This window comes from Helianthus annuus, chromosome 12 (genome assembly GCF_002127325.2).
Source record: "Helianthus annuus cultivar XRQ/B chromosome 12, HanXRQr2.0-SUNRISE, whole genome shotgun sequence".
Lineage (NCBI taxonomy): Eukaryota > Viridiplantae > Streptophyta > Magnoliopsida > Asterales > Asteraceae > Helianthus > Helianthus annuus.
The window spans coordinates 156,133,413-156,146,754 of NC_035444.2; the positions used below are offsets into that span (position 1 = coordinate 156,133,413).

General features: G+C 35.9%; 2 protein-coding genes across 5 annotated transcripts in view; one reads left to right on the forward strand and one right to left on the reverse strand.

Moving 5' to 3' along the window:
* The window catches only part of LOC110881291 (5'-3' exoribonuclease 3-like), a 54,070-nt gene extending 50,447 nt beyond the window's left edge, over positions 1-3,623 (forward strand). Inside the window, exons 2-8 of one of the 4 annotated variants that reach the window (XR_004873892.1) lie at positions 1,542-1,616; positions 1,692-1,810; positions 1,901-1,960; positions 2,048-2,113; positions 2,281-2,418; positions 2,617-2,681; positions 3,169-3,623. Coding sequence is in view for 3 of the 4 variants with exons in the window: in XM_035980466.1 (XP_035836359.1) it covers positions 1,542-1,616; positions 1,692-1,810; positions 1,901-1,960; positions 2,048-2,113; positions 2,281-2,374 (414 nt within the window). In the remaining variant the exon portion in view is untranslated. The other 3 variants (XM_035980466.1, XM_035980467.1, XM_035980465.1) reach the window with 3 other exon arrangements.
* Positions 3,624-9,535: 5,912 nt separating this feature from the next.
* Positions 9,536-13,161, reverse strand: LOC110889318 (protein NLP6-like). The gene is made up of 3 exons (XM_035980468.1): positions 12,872-13,161; positions 10,139-12,440; positions 9,536-10,043 (listed from the first exon to the last, which is right to left on the reverse strand). Exons 2-3 carry the CDS (start codon positions 10,677-10,679, stop codon positions 9,832-9,834), a joined length of 753 nt encoding a protein of 250 aa, XP_035836361.1. The 5' UTR covers positions 10,680-12,440; positions 12,872-13,161; the 3' UTR covers positions 9,536-9,831.
* Positions 13,162-13,342: the final 181 nt, after the last annotated feature.

Below are 13,342 nucleotides of genomic sequence, written 5' to 3' on the forward strand. Positions count from 1 at the left end.
GGCATCATGCAAACCTTGCTCAACTCCAGCCGACACCTCAGCTAAACTAAGTGCCGATGTTGGTGCTCTTTTATCCGACGGCTCGATGTATCGCAGCATTGCAGGTGCCTTACAGTACCTAACTTTCACTCGTCCCGATATCTCGTACGCGGTTCAGCAAGTTTGCTTATACATGCATGCACCCTGGGAACCTCATTTAGCATTCATGAAGCGTATCCTACGCTACTTACAGGGAACCATAAATTATGGCATTCGACACACACCTTCTCCTTCTCACTCTCTCACAGCCTACTCTGATGCAGACTGGGGGGGTTGTCCCGACACCAGGCGCTCTACTTCCGGGTACTGCGTATACCTTGGTGATAACTTAGTCTCTTGGTCATCAAAACGCCAACCCACTATCTCTAGATCCAGTGCCGAAGCGGAATATAGGGGGGTTTCTAATGCAGTTGCAGAGACTTCTTGGTTACGGAATTTGTTATTAGAGCTACATGTTCCACTTCGATGAGCCACGGTTGTCTACTGTGATAACGTGTCAGCTGTTTACTTGACCGAAAACCCGGTACAACATCAGAGAACAAAGCATGTAGAAATTGATATTCACTTTGTTCGGGAGAAGGTTCGACTAGGCCATATACGTGTACTCCATGTACCTTCAGCCTTTCAGTATGCAGACATCTTCACAAAAGGACTCTCACGCCAGCTTTTTCAGTCTTTCAGATCCAGTTTGAGTGTTGGACCTCACCACGCTCAAACTGCGGGGGCATATTAGCATAGTATATATAGTATATTTTATGAGATATTCTATAGTATTTGATGTGATATTGTATCCCATATTTAGTGTGATGTTTGTTATGTTTGTTAGGCTATACCCCTATCAGTAATAGGGTCCCCTGTACACTCCATTCATTCGAAATACAATACATGAATACTTTCAAGCCATTGGATCACTTTCTTGAAAAATGGTTACTGTTGATATACATTTTTATTATGGAGCTTACAAAGATTTGTTCCTGTAGTGCTCATGCGCTTCCAGCGCAGTATAAATTACTGATGACTGATGAAGAATCAAGTATTATTCTTGATTACTATCCATCTGGTATTCTGTTGACACATGATCTATTGTTTATCACTTTAACTACATCAAAATGTACTGAACATGACGACACATTGTAGTTATATTTTTTTATAAATAATTTAACAACAAAAAATATACAAAAAACAATAACAACAAATAGCTGGTTACTCTTTGTTCAAGAAGTCACTCGTTACGTAAAAATGATAGAAAATCAGGTTCGGTACACCCTCAATTACATTTTTAATTATTTTTGAAAGCACAATATGTAAGTATGTTTTCCATCATTTATTTCAGATTTCTACACCGACACAGATGGAAAAAGATTTATTTGGCAAGTTAGAGACTGATCATTGTTAATATTAATGAAAACATTGTGAATATGAAAGCATCCATGGTTCCTTTGGGTGACCACTGCGTTCTTTGCCTATAAGTTACTTATTGTGTCTTTAATCCGCTTTTAAAGGGTATATGCAAACTCCCTTTTATTGATGAGGATCGCCTTCTTTCTGCAACAAAGAAGATCGAGAAGGACCTAAGCGTAAGGCCGAAATCTTCATAATCTATCACTAGCCATTAAATAGACACTATGTTAACGTGTTTCTATATACTCAAGCGGAGGAAGCAAAAATTTGTACATTCATCAGAAAATTTTGCTTCGCGAATCATCTCTTCTTTCAATGATGTGGGACTTATCAAGCAGGGTAACTCAATCAAGATTGATTCAGACTTAAGGTTGTACCGTTGGAGTGCTTGTTATTGAAATTAAGTACTCCTTATGATTATGTCTTTCTAATATTTTTTTTCTTCTTGAATCTATTTCAGTGATAATATAAGTGGTTTTGTCCAACCTAAGCTAGAGTCGATGAAAGATCCTGATGTTTTGTAAGAAACTGCTTCATGTCTCTTAGTCAGTTTCGTAATTTAGGATATGATTGTGTCATCCTTTTAATGTTTATTTCCATTCGGCAGATGTGTCTATTATGAGTTACCTTGTATATCCCATGTGTGCTCGCTGGATCAACATTCCCTGAAACGGTATGCTATCTCAAGTTGATTTTCTTTGTGTGTCAAAAGAATGAAATACTGAAGGATCTTGTGTCATGAATATGCTTTACAATCATGTAATACCATGAACGGATATTGAGAGAGACGATCTAGAGAGAGTACATGATTGAAGCTTGACCTAGGGTTTCCGATGACAGCGCCCGACACTTGGATGGTGGTCGATCATCCGAAATGACAGGTCGTTGGGCTGATCTGATGGGACAGAAACATTTTAACAAAAGATGGAAGTAAAGAACCTTTTTTCCATGGTGACAATTCGCTTTCTAAAGGAGAAGGTACCTGAGTACCAGTATGTTGTTTTTACTATAATCTTTTTGCAAATATAATGGCTTTTCTGGTGTGTGATTTCATGATTGTGGGATAAAGTTTATTTGAAAGACTTGGTTTAATTATTGAATTTTTCAAGACAAGTTTAGGATGTATGATTGCTAATTCCAGAATCTTGACTAATGGATGTGTATAATCTGTTCAAGGAGTGCAAAGCCTATATTATACGTATAGCAAAAGTCTGGTTAAGAAAGCCTAATACATATGTCAGGTATCTTATATGACTTTGTGGGTTAGTTAACTTGTCAAATTGGGAAATTGGGTTGGGTTGAGTTGACCCATCAATCTTATAAATATTAAAAATAAAGAAGTTTGAAAATATTTAGTCTCGAAAAAACTAGCGAAAAAACTCAATTTGAAATGACCTGAGCCGAGTGAGCTCATTTTGTAACTGAATCGAGCTCGAGCCAGGCTCAGCTCGGCTCGTTGGCTCGTTCTTAGGCTCGTTTAACTTCTATCTCGAGCCCAATCCGAGCCGAGCTGCCTCATTAAATTTTGAGCACGAGTTCAAGACCACCCTGGCTCGACTCGGCTCGATTCGTTTGCATGTAGAAAGGAGGGTTTGGTTGGAAATTTGAAGTAAACCATTCATATTTGGATTGGGAACCAAATTGGACCATGGGTGGGTTTTTGGTTCCAAAATTCTGAACCTGTAGAGTTGATGGGAGTCACATATATTGAACTATTTAATTTATCAGGTCATGGTGTATAGTTTATCTTTTCTGGAAACAAAATGCATCGTATGAGCAAATGAAGACCACCAAGCGAGCCACTCAGATGTTCAAACTAAAAAATGTCGAATGCCAACAACCACAACTGTCAGTCCGACACACGTCAAACTGCCTTATGTTTATCACGTGAAAGGCAAATCAAAATCATTGAGAGAGATTGAATTTTGACAATCCCAATAGACCTATGTCAAACTGCATCAAGTTCATCACATGAGAGAATCAAGGTTGCCAAGCGAGCTACTTAGATGGTCTAACTAAATGATCTATCATCGGACCGAATTTTTGTACTAGCTTACGTGAGTGATTGTTTTATCACTTTTTAGTGCTTTTTCTAATTGCTTGTGGTTAAACATTATACCATAGACATCGACATCGAAGCAGTTTGCTAAAAATATTTGCCAAAAAATATGTTAGATAGGTTGTTAAAGCCCAAAAGACTCGTCATCATGTTGATAGGTAGTTAAAGCGCAAATAATATGTTCTTCTTAACTAGATTAGAAAAAGAAAGGACAAGGGTTAATTTCAGATATAATTTTTAAAAAGAGTTTGTAACTTTATTCCACTTCATTATCATTGTTACGTGTAGTTATGTAGTTCAGATATAGGAATATAGGATTGCATCATTGTATTGGTATTATCCATTGTCCTATACAACAGATTGTCTCTTCACTTCTTTTTAGCCAAACTGTGATGAAGCACGGGCTCCCTACTTACATTACACCTCCATAGAGAATAACCTACAAACACCGTACGCACACCACAAACCCGAACAATGACTATAAACCCGCCGAAAATAAAAGAGTAAATAAGAAGAAACAAGTATAGATCCTACCCATTTACTAATAATCTTTAGTACAAAGACGCTCAGACCATGCGTAGTCGTTAGCCCAATAATGCCCCCACCCTGGAGCGTTTTCTGCCATATGGCAGTCCAGTCAGCATGGGGGCATTATTGGGCGTTATTGCAAAAGTGAGGTAGTGGGAATAATGCCCAATATAGCCCCTTCCAATCATTACACAATTATTTTTTTTTAATTAAAAACTTAAAATATTGGCTGTTAGCCTCTACTAGCCGTTACCCAGTTTCTCATTGGTCCAACATTGCCTCTTTCAGCGTTATTTAAAAAACGCCACAACAACTTTTGGCTGAGAAAACGCCCGAACACGCCCGGGGGGCGGCGTCTTGGCGTTATGGGGCGTGTTTGGACATTATTTTTGATGAAAAACGCCAGGTGGTCTCATAAAACCTACTCTATTTGGGACTATAAAACTTTATGGAGATAAACATTTTCATGACATACTTAAAACCGTATCTTTACAAAAATGCATACCAAATCTATCGAATTGTTAAGAGATATATAGATGGGGTTAACAATTTGGATAATGCAAAAATAAACTCATTCTAACAGCATATTCATAATTTTATAAAACAGTATAATTTAAACATTAAAAAAACAAGGTAAACAACTGGATTAATTATAACAATGCTTCGACACTAAAAAAATACTCGTATGATACGAATCTTCGTTATGAAGATCTCAAAAATTATATTAAATACTAGGGAGTATGCATGAGTAATAAGTAAATATTAATAGGTGTACGTGTGATGTGTAGGTTTATTTCACATTTAAGTTGGCATTGTGAGAAATACGATATATATAATTTATATGTGTATATACTTGTTTATATATGAATGGAATCAAGAGAAAACGTTTGAAATGTGAGAAGAGTGAGAACGATTTTCAGTCATAAGATTTTTGTGATTTGTGGCTAAGATGTTGCAGTGGCATTTTTGTAAATAATGAGAACCTTATAACTACCAGGAGGGGTAAAATTGAAAGATCGTGCACATGTTAATCACATCTCATTTCATCCACCATATTTAAACGCCAATAACTTTTTTAGACGTGATTGTCTTTCTAAAAAAATTACACCATAAAACTCAACGTTTTTTTATCTTTCCAACGAGTATGCTATTGATATACTTTTCGAAAAAAATGAACTAGGTTTTATGGCTTTTTCGAAACCGGGTGTTTTATGACGTTTTTAATTATGTATTTTCATGGCGTTTTTTTCTGAACTAGGTGTTTTTATGGCATTTTAACTAGGTATTTCATGACGTTTTTTCTGAACTGAGTGTTTTACGGCGTTTTTAATTGAGTTTTTCATGATGTTTTTTCTGAAGTGGGTGTTTTATGGCGTTTTTAACTAGGTATTTTCATGGCGTTTTTCTGAAACGTGTGTTTTATGGCGTTTTCAACTGGGTATTTTCATGCGTTTTTTGTGAATTAGGTGTTTTTATGGCGTTTTATTTGAACACCCAGTTAATGTGAGTGAGTTTTTTGACAAAATTAACCTTAGTGTAAGTTAGCATCAATGCCACATGTCAACACCAAAATCATTCTCACTGTTCTCACGCTTTTCACCGTTTTCCCTAAATCCTGACCCTACATATATACTAATTAAGAATAATACTAATTAAAAATAATAATAATTCGAGCCGAACCGAGCTGAGTGGACTTTTGTTCATGCTTGGCACGCTTACAAACCGAACCGAGCAGTGCGGCTCGTTTACAACCAAGCCTCAAATCTAACGAGCATTTTCTGAGCAATTTCCAAACGAGTGTCGAGCAGTTTGGACTGCGCTACAAACAAGATTGGTTAAAGCATGATGGGCCTAGACCCTTTACCTGGATATCCAAAGTTCCAAACACACTGGGTCTATAAATCCCATATCGTTCGGTGCACTGTGCATCTGAAAATTAAAACGATTTTTTTTTTCGTTTAAAGCAAATACATAAATACATGTTTGATGGATAAGGATCATGTGAGAAGTAGTAGGCTATTTGAGAAACTTGAGAAGCATTCTGGACCACACATTTTCCTTAAGCAAAAAAATGAAAAAAAAATGTAAAAAAAATGCAATTTTTTTTTTTGAAAAATCGCAGGTTTTTCTTTAAGAATTTAATTTTTTATTTTTATTTTTTAAATTTTTTTTCGGATTTATACACATGTGTATATTGTTAATCTTTTTAACTATACATATATGTATATTGTCAATTATACATATATGTATATACATGTTTAAAATTGAAAAATAAGTGTTATTTAGGGTTTAGCATTAGTATTTAGGGTTTAGCATTAGGGTTTAGGGTTTAGCTTTATCTTTAGGGTTTGCATCAGGGTTTAACATTAAGGGTTTAGTTTTAGGGTTTAGTTTCAGCTTTAGGGTTTAGCATTAGGGTTTAGAATTAGGGTTTAGCTTTAGGGTTTAGCATTAGGGTTTAGCTTTAGTGTTTAGGGTTTAGGGTTTAGCATTAAGGTTTATCTTTAGTGTTTATGGTATAAGGTTTAGGATTTATAACACATATTTTTTCAATTTTAAACATGTATATACATATATGTATAATTGTCAATATACATATATGTATAGTTAAAAGATTAACAATATACACATGTGTATAAATTCCAAAAAAAAAAAAAAAAAAAAAAATTTAATCCTTAAAGAAAAAGCTGTGATTTTTCCAAAAAAAAAAATTGCATTTTTTTCACCTTTTTTTTTTTTGCATTTTTTGCTTAGGGAAAATGTGTGGTCCAGATTGCTTCTCAAGTTTCTCAAATAGGGTGGACTTCTCTTAGGATCCCTACCCCATGTTTGATAAGGCAAAAAAATTAAAATACAAGGTTAAAGTATTAACTTTTGTGACAGTTCAAATATTAACTTTTCTGACAATATGTATTATTCAAGATAACTGTTCTAATTTCTCTTTCAAATAAGGTAATTATAAATCCCATAGATGATAAATTGTATTTTAGAATTAAAATTGCCCATGCTTTATAGCCCAGTGGCATCTTAGAGGAGGGACAAAGCTTTGGGACCAATAGGTCCTGGGTGTGATTCCCAAAAGAGGTTTTTCTCATATTTATTGGGTTTTCTCCTGAATTGGTGTATAGGCATTATGCCTAGTGGAGATGAATATGATCGAATGGTTCTGCTGGTGGCACGATAATACTCCAATGATCCGTCAGTGATCCAAATTTATCTTTCAAAAAAAATTAAAATCCTTACTTAAATCTTGCTCATTTATCAAAATCAAAATAAACCCTAAAATCATGCTTTATAATCCACAAAGTTAATTTCATGCAATAGATGTATGTCAGATTTTTATGGAATTATACAATATTTTATGACTTTAATAAATGGTAATAACTCATAAATTTTTGAATTGAAATACATACTCTATGGGTAGAGTTGGTTACGAGTTCGGTACCCAATACTCGGGTATAAAAAACCTGAATCCAGTTTTTTTTATTGGGTTCCGGTTTCTTGTGCACCACTTAGTGGCAGACCCAATATTTTTTTTCCAATGGGGTCCACTTTTTCCGATGTTAAGATGTTTCACAACCATATGTTAGAATTTTCGGGTCGCTCACCGTTCGATTCGGGTCGGGTCTGGGTGAGGATTAGGAACATAATAAAATACAGTTTTAGGGTTGGTCATTGTTCAGGAAGGTGTTATGATAAGAACCAAGATGCAAGGAAAAAGAATAGAAAGCCAAAAGAATATCTCTTAATTCATTTGCATTATCTAAACTACTAAATTCCATACATTAACTTGAACGTGGACACAAAAAACATCACGGAAGAGACTAAAACAAGTAAATGACAGATAAGCCCTCAAATTCTTACCATGCCAGAGGGGGTGGCGATGCTCGCAGAACAGTTAAATAGAAGATCAGTTGGGATTTTATAAAAAAAGGAGAAAAAACGGTTACATTGAGGATTGAACTTGTGTCCTTTTAGATAAAACTAAAGGGATTAAACATCACACCAAGCATTCTTTTGTTAGTATGGGTTCCATCTATATTCTTATAGGGTCCGTCAAAAACTTAACATAACGTCTCTACTATAATTTTAAAAAACATGGAGTCTGTGGACCCCGACCCACATAGGGTGGGTCCGCCCAAGTGGCACTACGCCACTACTTAAGAGCATTCACATCCATCTCATCATATTTTCACCCTAAATTACACTAAAAGATACTACATTTTCTTTTTCCTTTTCAATTAACTAATATTTTTTTATACCTTTATCATTATCTTTTCTCTCTCATCCACTCACAACCACTTTCAAAATATATTAAAAAATTATAGGGGGTGAACAGTGTCCTCCCAAATATACAGATGAACAGTAACATTTTCTCTCTCTTTCACTCACAACCACTTTTTATACTTTTTATATTTTAAAAACACCACACACAGAATTTGATGCCATGGATGTGAATGATGTGGATAAATATATGGTGGATGATTTTGACTCTTTTGTAGTTTAACTGTTAGCAACAAACAAGATGGGTTCAAGCAAAAATCTTAACATCAAATTCCGTTATTCAAATCATGATGGGCCTAGACCCTTTACAACATGGATATCCAAAGCTCCAAACACTGATCTATAAAGCCCATATCGATAAGTGCACTGTGCATCTAAAATATACTTTGTAAAACCCTTTGTTTTAAACGTTTGGTCATCATTCAACAACAAAAACATAAGTACACGTTTGATAAGGCGAAGAAATTAAAGTACAAGGCTAAAGTGTTAAGTTTTCTTACAATACTAAGCGTAATTATGCCGTCGAGATAAAAAATACAAACTCTTCTAACTTCTCTTTCAAATAAGGAAAGCATGATTTTAACCTCAGGGGTGAGGCTTTGTTTTTAGTAGATTAGAATTTTTATTCAGAAGGGGATGACGGCACAATTTGTTGCTCGTCTACATGCTATCCTTATGTAACTTGCCCTCATAATTGGAATGAAATACTAAAATTTCCATCACGAAAAAAAAGGAAATAATAAATATCACAAAAAAGACAAATTTTGGAATGAAATACTAAAATTTCCATCACGAAAAAAAGGGAAATAATAAATATCATAAAAAAGACAAATTATGTTTTAAAATTAAAATCGACACTAAAATCATGCTTTACAATCCACAAAGTTAATTTCAAAATCAACCCTAAAATCATGCTTTTCATAATCCACAAAGTTAATTTCAAAATCAACCCTAAAATCATGCTTAAGAATCCACAAAGTTAATTTCATTCGATATCTACAATAATAATAATGGTATGTCAGATTTTAATGGAATTATACAATATTTTATGACTTTAATAAATGGTTATATACTCAAAAATATTTCATACAAATTGAATTAAATAATTTGGGCAAACAATTAATTAAAAATATGAAAATCAATTAGAAATATATGCAAATGGTAAGATTTTAGTGGAATTAAGAATGCATTAAATTGTATTACTAGTTACTAGAAATAAACGAAAACTCAATCTCATTATGAAATACACGAGTGGGTTATTCAATTTTCACATCTATAAATACTAGACAATCATCCTACAAAGAATCCAGCCCAGCGCAAGCTATGATTTACCCGATCCCGTTGTGGAGCCGTACACTGGACCGATCTACTTTACTCACTTTGTGATCTTTTAAATGCTAATCGAACATCATCAGCTAGGTGGACGAATAATTTAATAGCGGTCTTACTAGCCAAAAACTCCAAGTCACGGTTGCAGCAACCCGGATGAAACACAAAATGGGAACTTTATCATATCACCTTTAAAACTCGCCTTCACCATCAACAACCCCGTTTCTGAAATATGGCTCACGCTCCGCGTTGAAGACTGAAGACTGTTGCAATTGTTTCTCTAACCATAATTCTTGTGACAGATTTGGGTCAGTAACTAAATCGCTTCTTTTGCTATGCTTTGGCACGGGCCAACTGGATATCCCATGCTCCCGACAAAAGCGCTTCAACGTAGACCTACTAACTGAAAAAGAGTAAACCGGACCAAAGTTAATAAGTATGTTAATTGAAATACGAAAAAAAATGTACGAACAACCATAAACAAATAAGAGGACTTACCACCAAGGATTTCGGCAGTTTGGCCTAGTGGTTTTCCAATATGTTGCTCGACCGTCTCCATTGTCAGCGAGTCTATCTTATGTTTTCTGCTCTGTTTCGTCTTCTGCATACTTACATTGTCAGTGATAATACATTCCTGTTTATTGGGGTAAATATGTTTGGGTGACCGTTGGCTTGGGACATTTGCAAGGTCCGTTTTAGCAACATTTGCAGACAATGACTCTGAATCTGATGAATCCGTCTCAGGTGTCAAGGCGTTTGCCAATGTGGTAGAGGATATTGGAATAATATAAGGATTTGTATTGAAAGACAGACAACTAACATCCCTAGGTGGTTCAGTAACTTCTACAGGTAATAATATCTCACCCAACTCAAATCCCAAAGCGACTTCAACGCGCTGCTTCAACGTTTGCACCAAGTTCACAACGTGTCTGCTATCTTTATTCCCCAACTGTAGAAAGAACTCTAGCACATAGTCATCTCCATCATCACCTTCAACGCTATGCAAGAATATTGTAAAGCAGCTGGTTAACCCGTTCATGCGTGCATAGTGTACCAAAGGATACTCTTCTTCACTTAATTCAAAGTTCCAAAAACTGGGTCTATAAAGCTCACATTGATAAGTGCACTTAGCATCTAAAATACACTTTGTAAAACGATTTTTTTGTTTGATTCAACAGCATAAACATAAATACATGTTTAATAAGGCAAAGAAACTAAAATACAAATCTGCAATGTGTTAGATGTTTGCGCCAAACTACAGCTTTGGCTCACAAGGTGGCAACAGTAGCACGTCCACTCAAATGAGTTTGAGACATGGTGGATCAACCGTTGGGTTCATGGTTGTCCTTTTTCCAATGTGTGGAGGGACATGGGTTCGTGTTGTATAGAAGACTGCTTCGATAAAGCTCTAGGTTAGCTTAATGTTTTATGTATAATTTCTATTTTCACACAAATGCTAATTGACCCGTTCCGTTTGAGCCTCTACACTTGAGCTGGATTAGTGATGTATCCGCGATAAATGTTATTCTATTTTCGTCAGTCCTGCCCCCACCCCCATACTGTGTGTTATGCTATTATACATTTACCCAAAAGTTGTAAGAATAATGACATAATGACACCAAATACAAGCACACCATAGTGAGAAAACTGTCTAAGGTAAATTGAGAAATCTGGAATATATGAACAACAATATCGTTTTTTAATCTAAAAAAGAAAAGAACAAGTGAATAATCATCAAGGGGATTAACATAAATACGATGTGAGGTCTAGAAAAATGTGACGCACTTTTTCCATCGGACCTGGTGTAAAACACGATAGGACTCCGAACTCTGTGAACACCATTAGTCCACACTAGAGACGCGCTATTTATAGTGGAGGGCTTCATTTTGCTCTCTTTAACAATCACCACGAAATTCATCTTCTGCTTCCTTTTTGGGAATCGTAAAGTGTTGGCGAACTTTGTGAACACCATCGGTCCACACTAGAGACGCGCTATTTATAGTGGAGGGCTTCATTTTGCTCCCTTTAACAGTCACCACGAAATTCATCTTCTGGTTCCTTTTTGTGAATCGTAAAGTGTTGGCGAACTTTGTGAACACCATCAGTCCACACTAGAGACGCGCTATTTATAGTGGAGGGCTTCATTTTGCTCCCTTTAACAGTCACCACGAAATTCATCTTCTGGTTCCTTTTTGTGAATCGTAAAGTGTTGGCGAACTTTGTGAACACCATCAGTCCACACTAGAGACGCGCTATTTATAGTGGAGGGCTTCATTTTGCTCCCTTTAACAGTCACTACGAAATTCATCTTCTGGTTCCTTTTTGTGAATCGTAAAGTGTTGGCGAACTTTGTGAACACCATCAGTCCACACTAGAGACGCGCTATTTATAGTGGAGGGCTTCATTTTACTCCCTTTAACAGTCACCACGAAATTCATCTTCTGGTTCCTTTTTGTGAATCGTAAAGTGTTGGGATCCACTTTGAAACGCAACTTTGAGGTGTCTCCCTCTATAGATGCAACATAAGTTGAACTGGCACCAACATTTGTTAGCGTTCTTGGAAATGACTCTGAAACCGCAACTCCCACTTCTACTCGAACTGCCATGGACGGGTAATTAATCTCTTTGGGAGGCAACTTCACGGTACAATTAGCATTTGTGAGGTTGCACAATGTCTTGAGATATTCTTGAAAAGATGTCTTATATACCAGTCCTGGATTTAAGGCCTTTATAGGATCAGTGTGTCCGAACCCATATGCAAATTCGGCTTGTGGGTAGAGGGATGCGTTGTATTCCCACGCTATGACACGATATAAAACGAATGAGATGACAGTTTGAAAATATAATAGTTACCATAATTTCACTTATACATGTCCATCAAATAACAATAACAATTAAGTGATATGTTATACATAAATTTTCCAATTGGTAGTTAGGCGGAGAAAAATGTCATTACTTGGAAGATTTTTTGAATTTCTTGACTAAGTTGAGATCATTATTTCTACTTAGGGCTATAGCAGGACATGGCTTGACCAGGGAGACATTATCAGAACCTGGGTCAAGACATTCCTATACACCAAACGATAATACAATGTTTTATTAATTAGCTAACTGTTATCTAATGAACGCAAAATGCTCTACGATCTGATACACAGTTCAACTCTTTTGATTAAGTTTTAGATGGTTGCACACACATGAATCAAAACTTAATTATGGAGAATATAAGCATACCTTTGCATATAATTAAAGCTTAGAGAAACGTCGTAACTGTCGTCGTTGGCTCCCGTAAATATAAAGATATCACCGGCCATTGAGTTTTCTATGGTTTTGGAAATCGATAAAAGGGGTAGTGAGTATGGGCTTGAATTGAAAAAAAAGGAAGGATTTTCGTTGAAGCTGGACTTTATATGATCTGCACTCTCTAAAACGGATCTAAGCTATGAACACTCGATCTTAACACAAGATCTACAATAACTGAGCAAACCCTGCTGTGTTCCAGAGATCCATTTAACAGGGGGAGGGGAGGGGAGGGGAGGGAAAATGAGGTTTTTTTTGCCTGATAATAGTCTTTCCAATTTGGAAAGACATGGAGGGGAGGGGAGGGATTTTTAACTCGGGAACACACCCTAAATAGAAGACATGTATCTATGGTCATTCTCATTTAACTAAATAGAAAAAATGTTGAGTGAACATTTTACCCAA